The sequence below is a fragment of the Charadrius vociferus genome, unplaced genomic scaffold (assembly GCF_000708025.1).
Source record: "Charadrius vociferus isolate BGI_N301 unplaced genomic scaffold, ASM70802v2 scaffold90, whole genome shotgun sequence".
Classification (NCBI taxonomy): Eukaryota; Metazoa; Chordata; class Aves; order Charadriiformes; family Charadriidae; genus Charadrius; species Charadrius vociferus.
The window spans coordinates 7,197,872-7,207,401 of NW_009647222.1; the positions used below are offsets into that span (position 1 = coordinate 7,197,872).

Below are 9,530 nucleotides of genomic sequence, written 5' to 3' on the forward strand. Positions count from 1 at the left end.
AGGGCTGGAGCACCTCTCCTATGAGGAGAGGCTGAAAGAGGTGGGGCTGTTCAGCCTAGAGAAGAGAAGGCTCCGGGGAGATCTTATTGCTGCCTTCCAGTACCTAAAGGGGGCCTACAGGAGAGCTGGGGAAGGACCTTTTACTAGGGCATGGAGTGATAGGACGAGGGGGAATGGCTTTAAACTGGAAGAGGGCAGGTTTAGATCAAACATTAGGAAGAAATTTTTCACTTTGAGGGTGGTAAGGTGCTGGAACGGGTTGCCCAGAGAAGTTGTTGAGGCCCCATCCCTGGAGGTGTTCAAGGCCAGGCTGGATGTGGCCTTGGGCAACCTGGTCTAGTGGGAGGTGTCCCTGCCTATGGCAGGGGGGTTGGAACTCAATGATCTTCAAGGTTCTTTCCAACCTAAACCATTCTATGACTCTATAATTATGCGTGCTGAAAAGAGAAGCTGATATAAAAAGCAATTGAGATGAGTTAAGAGAATTGGAATTTTCTTTGCTAGTGTATTGCTACTGTTTTACACCTTGGCCATTTCATTTGTGAAAGATTAATTAAGGTCCAAGGGATTAGATTAGGCTAATGCGCTGACTCAAAACATAATAGGAATGCAGGAAGAAATGAAAGGGAAAAGGCATAGTAAATATGCAACACATTTTGCAATAAGATTATTTTTGCTAGGTTAAGGTAATACAGTTTTATTAGCTTGCACTAATTGCATATGACTGGAATGATGACTGCAAAATAGACCTTAGAAATCTCTGTGTTCAGACTAACACAGGTGCTCAGAATACCACAGAAAAAGGTGTCTATGTCTCCAAACATACTTTGTATACCTGAAATAACCAAAGTGAAATCTGTTGAGAGAGGATAGGTTTTTAAGAATTTACACCTTAAGATATGACACAATGGCTTAACTCTTCAGACTGGGAGCAAGAGAAAAATGTTGAGCTCCTCACCACTGAGATCCCCCAACTCCTACCTGGGCATCAGTATCTATGTGTTTCTCGTACCCTCACTGATGCTCTTGATTACCTCCTGGAAAGACTCCCGCGTCTCCTCTCATCCCCAGTGATAGGGAACATCTCTCAAGAGCATATTTTCCATGATTTCAATCCCCACCATTTTGCAGGTGATAGCGATTTAAGGGCAATATTATAGGCAACACAGGTGAGAAGATCTAGGCTTGCTGATTTAATTTCTCTTTGACTGGTAGGCTGGCAGTACCACAAAGAAAAGAAAAGAGGGGGGGGAACCAGTCTTGCTATGCTGGCATTTCTGGAGATTGAATTAGAAAGAAGAAAGTACAGAAGCTGGTAACCGTCCTTACTTCTTGTGAGTAATCTTGACTGCTCAGCCATTTCTTGGAATGGCAACTCTAATCATTAACTTCTTACCCTGGGTCATGGGAGGTGAATTTGGTAGTCAGCTCTCATGAACAAGCTTAAGTTATTATAAATAATAAAACAAGAACTGGGACCCTGGTAAACTTGGGAAATTCCCAAAGGACTGCTTTATTTTAAAAAAAAGATTTGCATGTGAGTTCTTGAGTTGAAGACACTGAAGGGCCTCAGCTGAATATATTGTAGGAGGTGTTGGATAGGAATAGTGAAGCCACTGGATGCTTGAGGAAAAGAATGTGAAAATGAGCAAATTAATTTGTGGCCATTGAAAGTAAAATTGAAAATATTAGGCATTCCAAAATGTTTTGATTCAAAACTGAGCTATTTATTTTACTGTGATGCATTCACATCTCTTAAGGTCACTTTAAACAAAAGGGGAGCTATCAGTTTGAAAAACATTAATGATGATTCCCACAAGTTCAAATTTTCTCATAAACCACATTTCAAAACAGGTAATTAATTGAGAACTGCCTTTTTCCTGAAAGCGACACTTATTTTGATGAATCCACTTAATTCTGTGGGAAGATTTAAAAATCTTCAACCACTTCCAGTCATAAAACATGCAAGATTCAAGCCAACGTTAAATATCTACTTTAAATTTGTGATTTTTGTTGTTTGTACTCCTCTTATGGAGATATATGACAGCTTAAAAAATGATTGTGCCTCTAAGTGCCTCTGTTTTTAAGATGCCTCAGGCAGAAATTCTAAAATGTTCAAAAACTAGTTCCTTAACATCACAAAATTCAAGCATTTGGCATTGATTTGCACTTTGGAAAATTCAGGCTGTTGTATATTTTGTAAAAAGTAACCAAAAATATTTCATTCACATAAAATGCTACATTGGGTTTGTATTCATGAAAGTATTTGAAAATGTAGCCTTTTCCTTGGAAGCGAAAACAGCTTCCAATAAAGTATAACTTACAGAATAATCATGTGAAGCGTATTTTAAAGTGACATATAATGTTCATTCTCGTAACTTTCCATGATTAATGCATTTTTACTATCACCCCATTACTTTATCTGAAGAGCTAATAAATGACAAATGGCATGCACTTTTCATGACTCTGCATTTCAGTTATTTATCAAATTTCCTCTAATATTTCAGTTGACTTTATCAGCTACCTGGAAAAATCGATATCTGATAGGACTCCGTGGCGTGTAGCAAAGTATATAAGCATGAGGTTTGCATTGCTTGGTCTCAATTTGTCACTTCAAACCATCTGACTTAGAAGTGGCTCTTAAATCCTCTTGTCATTTGACTGTTATCTGATTTGCAGGAATCCAAGACTTAAGCAACCATGTCCAATGAGGCAGAACTCATTCACATGTTTAAGGGGATTCCCTTTACCACCAGGTCTTCTCCAGAACTTTTAAAATCCTTGGATGCTTTCGATGCTAGAGAAGATGATGTCCTTTTGGTTTCCTATCCTAAATCTGGTATGTTCTACTTTTATATGTTCATTGCAAGAAGTCTCAAATGTTTGTTTCATGTTCTCTGCTTAAAGTAGTTGGGGAATGTGTATGTGTGAGAAACAGGGAAGGATGCTTGAGTATGTGAGTATATTATTCTGTCAGTAAGTGTTCAAATTACAAAAAAATATGGGTCATTTGTCTAAATTTTGATTCTTTACTTGAAAATAATCTGAGGTGCTTTCACATTGGAAAGCAAATAAATATTTACTTCTGCTAAGCAAAATCCGTACTTGAGGGGTTTTCCTGAGGACTTTCTACATTCAATTATGGGCAAGTCAAGAGTTGTATTAAGTTATTTGTATGGCTCGTGGTTGTAGATTTATTAATTTCTTATTCCCTCTCCCCCTACCTCACTAGCACACAGAAGCACACACCAAAGAGGAAGCTCAATCAGTACTTTCTAAATATACAGACACAAGTCTGTATAAGGAAAAAAATCCCAGCGTATTCTAAATTAAATAATAAAAATAATACAACCACCTCTCAACTGACAAGCAGTTTGTCTAATGAGATTTTTTTGGTACCAATATTAACGCTGCTCACAGACTTACGTTGTACTTCAGCCATAGCCCTAATTTTTCCAGTATTTATACATTTGGAGCCAAAGGGTTATCTCCAGTTATGTCAAGTTTCTTGAATCTGGGGGATTAGAAGTATCACTTGTCCACGGGCAAGCTGTTTCCATATGCAAAATGCATGTTCCACGTATTTTCTCAGTAACAAGTCTTCCTTTTTTTTTTTTTTTTTTTTTTTTTTTTCTTCTCCTTAAAATTACTTTTCTGCAGGCACTCACTGGCTCGCAGGAGTTATAACAAAGCTTTACGATACTCAAGTTACACTAACATCTCCCATTGAATTTGGAGATATTTCCAAACTGGAGGAACTGAATAAACTCTCATCAAAGAGGATCATCCCGACGCACTTAGACTACAACATGCTACCTGAAAATTTTAAGAACAAAAAATGCAAGGTAAGGCAAAAAGATATAAAAGCAGTAAGATATGTTAGGTATCTATTAGGAATCTATTTTGTCTTGCTGTTCCTTAATAATTTTGAAATGATTTACAGTTTCCAGGAGTGGTTTGCTGTGAATTTTGGAGACACAGCTGACCAGCAGTTGAAGGCAGCGCAAACGGAGACTTGGGCTAGGGGTTGGGTTCTTCTGCTCCTGCCCCACAGCTCCCACGGCGGGATTTGTATACCGGGCACCACACAAAATACAACATCAACATCTTTCAATCAGAAATATATTATTAGGGATGGGGGGGTATGTGTTCTCATGGCCCCATTTCCTAGTGGCTGGAGCACTACAAAATAGTTATGGGTACTTGTAGGCTGTTCTGGGGATGACAGTATTCTGCCCCTCCTATCAAAGCTTTGCCAAGATCCAAAGAGATGTTGGGCAAATAGAGGAGAATTGAAATACGGGAAGCAGATTCGGACCACAGTTTTGGGTTTCTCCTATGCTACTGTGGAAGGTCTTTAAAAAAAATCAGCTCTGGGCATCAGAATTTCAGGATTACTCAGATCCAGACTTTTGGGACAAGGCTAATTTGAATGAAAATCCATAATTTAAGTTTTGCACCTGTCAGGTGAATGTTAAGTAGTTAAATGGTTTCATATGTTAGATATGAGATAGTATAGTGAGTCATGAGTTAAAATGAACACAGCCTCTTTCATAAAACATAAACATTACCCAGCTGTAGCAAACACACCTCTGTCCACATGGAATTGTTTACCAACCACTACTGACTTCTGCCTAAGCAGGGACAAACACAGTTCTATTTTAGCAGCGTGGTCACCGACGGAAGAATCCTAAAGGAAGGGGTTTTCACGCTGCAAACTGCCTATGAAAATGCTACATTTACACACAGAGATCCTCTAAAATAAAAGAAGGGCATTATCATTAATAACGATATCATCTTCATTTACAGATGATCTACATCTGCAGAAATCCAAAAGATACCGCAGTGTCCATGTACCATTACTACAGAGATAACCCAAACCTTCCCACTGTAGAGACCTGGACTGCTTTCTTTGACTTGTTTGTAAAAGGAGAAGGTAAGGATAAATGTGATGTTTTCTCCTTGCTGTTTACATTAGCTTATTATGCACAGAAAGAGTTAAGAAATGTGAACTTTGTGAAAACTCCTTATTGCACTCCTTATTCATATGGCTTTAGTTAGGAATTTTTTTCAGGATAAATTCTAATGCCAAACTAAACAAGGGCAAATCACAGGATGCTATCTTCAGCCCTGCAAGAGACAGGAGACATTTTGATAAGTGGCTGAATTATTTCAGCACAACTGCTCTTTGCAGGTTTTTGCTGTTCTTTTTTTTGACATACCTGTTGAATAACATATCCTCACAGACAAGTTACTGGTTTCATTTCTTCCCACAAACACTCTGAAACCCCCAAGAATTTGTTGATTCTGATGCAGATTTGCCTGTGTTAAAACATTTCCAACCTTGTCTTGCGCACCACAATAAAAAACTTCTTCCCGCCAAGAATTCATGTTTAAGTTGTGATAGAGGAGGTATGCGCACGCAGCTCCTCCCAAGCAGATGTAAGGGCAGCTGGGCTCACCGCAGCCAGCTCCTGTCCTTGGCGAGCAGGCTGGTGGGGCAGGTACTCCTCTGAAGGTGCTCAGTGAGCTCTCTGTGGCTCAGTGCCGTGCCAAAGTGCGGGCAGTAGGACACATGGGGGAGACCGTCCCCGTGCTGCACTGAGAGCTATGCTTGCAGGGGTAGTGTCCTCTCCAGTCTTGAAGACAGCCTTGGATGGCCCTTCAAAGGGAGCCTAGATGCTTTTATAAAGCCTTCCTGCATACAGTCTGCCTGATATGTTGTCTTAGTAGCAGGGTCCAAAGACCAAGGACAAGAGTGAGATTTTTTTTTATGAGTGGCCACAGCAGCATGGAAGCAGACAAGAAGACCGTGTTCCAGTTAGCCACTCCCATTTTTAGTGTTTTATTACTCCTTTGAGGATGCGCGTTACTGCTGTACAACCATAGTGACAATAACAGCAACAATAATAGATCAGCTTGAGAACTTTGAAAGAATAGCGCCATTGCAGTCATCAGGGGCTTACATCAGAGCTCCAGGAGTCAATTTGCCTATCGGCTTATGTGGGCTTTGGCTCAGATCTTGTGTTCCTAGTTCAGAGCTGCCCTAAGACACACACTTCAGTGATCTGCAGGATCTTGGCTTGTTTAGTAACAACTCTGAACGTACAATAGTGAAGAAAAACAAAAAAGGATTAATCACATTTTAAAAGCATCTCCATTTTGTCTGTAAATTAGTAGCCACCTTCTATTTTTTGTGTGCTCGTGCATGGCGTAAAAAGATAACTATGTTGGTTACAACAGAAATTTATGTAAGACGTGATGCAGAGAGAGAGCGAGCCCGTCACTTTTGCTCCTAATAGAAACTTAGGAAGGTTGTTCTGCTTGATTCAGATTTTGTAGTACTCTTGCAGAGTTAATCTCAGTTCAGAACAAGGGTGAGGACAGACGGAGGCAACTGTGATGCTGTCCCTGGAGTCCCCGAGGCTGTCTGCTGTACCCCTGAAGCCAACAGGGCTATTTTATGCTATCGCTGGGCACAACCCCAATGTATTTGAGCAGGACAGCAGGCTTCAATTGCACACCATGGAGCACACATGCCTGCACTCAGATACTGCTTCATGTGCTGGAGGCAGCTACAGACTGGAGCGTTCAGCAAAAAACTTAATTACAACTCAAAGTTTGCAATGAAAATTATGTCCGTTCAAATATTATACTTTTCTGGGGGCAGTTATAAAGCAAAGTCACAGTTCTGGAGAATGCTGGCTGTGATTGCTCTGTCCAAGCCTCTTCTCATTGCCCTACGGGAGTCTTTAACTCATCTTTCAATGCAGTCCATCGTGTCTTTCAGCCAGAAGGGTCAGAATTTTGTTTTTTAAAAGAAAGCCGAAATTTAGCTCTCCTCCCATGCTTCAGCAAAAGGTGCATTCAGACAAAACAAGTACTATGAGTCAGCTATAAAACCAGGAGTTATCTATGTTGTTGGCTGAATGAGGTATTAGCGTAACAACTTCTTTACATAATTCTTCTTTGACTTTTAAAAATAATATAGATTCCCCTCTGCTAGGACAAAATAGAGCTAACAACGGCGTGCTCCATTTAACAGGCTCCTTATTGCACTTCCTAGTGAAGTGATCATATTTCTGGCTGTGACCACAGACATGCAGACACTTGCTGAGATGCTCAGGTCTTGTTAAGCCAGTACATTTTCCTTCATTACTGGCCTTTCCTTAGACTTGGAGCCTATTTCCATGACAGAATCATATCTCAGAACAGTATCTGCTTCTCTGATACAAAACCAAATTCCAACAAGAATGGTAACCTCTTTAGACTGTAAGTTTGAGTCACTTCTCAAAAATAATTGAATCCATTTTAGTGGGATACAGGGTACACACTAAGAAGGGATCATTCCCCTAAATGTGTGAGGTACGGGCAGAGTTATTTATGAATAAAGTTTACATGAATCTCTTTTACATGGGCTTTCTTTTCAGTTGTCTGTGGATCCTGGTTTGATCATTTCCTAAGTTGGGAAGAACATGAAAATGAAAAAAATATCCTGTTTTTGTTCTATGAAGACATGAAGAAGGTAAATATGCTCTCTGCTCTTATTTTAAATTAACTTGTAAATTAACATCATTAAAATATCAAAGAGCAAATTATAATGAAGAAGGAGAAAGAAGGAAAATGTGAATGTATGTCTTTGGGCAAATTTTATACTTGCATGGAACTTTGTATCAGTGAGCTAATTCTGACTGCACAAGTTATATAAATATCAAATCCTGTGAGAGTTGCATCTCATCCTAGACGCAGGAGTGGGACACATGTTACATAATTTTCCCCAGGCTACAGGCAGAATTTTAAGTCCCTTGTTCTTGGTCCTATGGAAAGAGCAACCAAGGACATCTGTAGAGGGCCATACATGAACCTGCTGTGCCTGACATTTCAGGTGAAATTTTTAAAAAGTGATGTAAGACGACAGGACTACTCATGGTCAGTAGGGCTTGTGCTCCCAATAAAGAAGAAAATTAGAGGCTGGGGGGGTAGGAAAAAAGTTTCTATGAAAGGAAATTATTACGCAGACCACTCAAATACCAACATTACTTAGCTTTCAGCAAATGAATTTTAGCATGAATAGAAAACGCTTCCTAGTGTTTCTATTAAAATAGTTCTGATTATTTAAAAAAAAAAAAATACCCAATAAATCCACTACGAGGAATATAAACAAGCCATTTTGGATCCTGAGTCACTTCTTGGATCTCTTGATATAGCACCTCCAATGAAATAAGCCGCTTACACAGAAGCTGAGCTTTGAGTACTTCTCTGTTCCCAGTGAAATAATTCTGAGAGACAGGAGAATGTTTTGCCTGAACTAGGAATAAAATTGGCAATGGAACTGTATTTGATACCACATACCTACTCAGCATTTACTAATTTCTGTGAGTATGGTTAAGAGGGGAATCAGCTTTACTGTACTTGTCATCTACACGGTCTAATGACATGTTTAGCTTTGCTAAGCAAACAAATGTGTGATAAACTCGATATGTAATAAAAAGGATCCTTTTCATATCAGTGAAACGTCTGATAATCAGCTCAGAAATATAAAAGCTTTGTTTTCCTTGTACCTCAGGATCTGCATAAGATTGTAAGCAAAATTAGTCTGTTCCTGGGTTTAAATGTCAGTGATAATGATATCCAAGACATCTGCAAGAAGTCCTCATTCTCAGAGATGAAAAGTGACACAGAAAAGGAAAACAGCGATCCCAGTCACACCGTTTGTGCGCTGACATCCAACAGGAAGCTGATTTTCCGAAAAGGTAAATTCCCTGGGCCAGGCTTAACACAGCAGGAGTGGGAATCCCAGACAGGGGCCACAGTCCAGGTCTTTCTTGCACTGTAGTGATGTTTTGGGTCAGCCCTGGGAACCAGACAGGATCCTTCAATTTGAAGCCATCTTAAAAATCACTTTCTTTCTAAGTTCTTTGATTGCAAATGCAAACTGATACTAGAGAAGCACAGAGGAGTCTGAACAACAGTCTGACTAATTTTGCTCTGTGGGAGCTTTTGAGCTAGAAGGAAAGGTTCACGACGCAATACTCTTTATCTTTCCTTTTTTATCTAAAAGTTGACCACCACAGTCTTTTACAACATGTCCCTTCTGGTATCACCTGTGAAGGTCACTTAGTTTACTAGAATGAGAAAGAGCGAGGCACATTCCTTCCGAAGCAGACTGCTTGCAGCCTTTACCCTCCATACCACCTCTTATCTTCTGGAAATGTTCCTGCAAAAGGAATATGCTGACAATGACAACACCGAAAGAAAGGATGACTCAATCACCTGATGGCCTCACAGGTAGCCTTCAGACTTTGGCCAAGCTGGAATCCGCAGTAAAATCTTAGCTCACATGTGACTTTAAAACACATGCAGAAGCTGTTTTCTTGCTCCTGACATTTCAGAACCTTCCTCAGATTTGGATAATAAGTAAATCAAAACCATCATGCTTAGACGGATTTTGATTATTTTTACTTAGTTAATTTTTTAATAATAACTGAGAGTCTAAAACTAAGAGTCGTTTCAGTTAATAAAGAGGGAAA

The 9,530-nt window shown here is 39.6% G+C and overlaps 1 protein-coding gene across 1 annotated transcript in view; it reads left to right on the plus strand.

The window, feature by feature from the left end:
• Positions 1-2,700: 2,700 nt before the first annotated feature.
• Positions 2,701-9,530, plus strand: part of LOC104281726 (sulfotransferase 6B1-like) — an 8,074-nt gene continuing 1,244 nt past the window's right edge. Inside the window, exons 1-5 of the mRNA XM_009879770.1 lie at positions 2,701-2,839; positions 3,661-3,845; positions 4,810-4,936; positions 7,431-7,525; positions 8,567-8,753. Of these exons, the coding sequence (XP_009878072.1) occupies positions 2,701-2,839; positions 3,661-3,845; positions 4,810-4,936; positions 7,431-7,525; positions 8,567-8,753 (733 nt within the window). The remainder of the gene's footprint in view (positions 2,840-3,660; positions 3,846-4,809; positions 4,937-7,430; positions 7,526-8,566; positions 8,754-9,530) is intronic.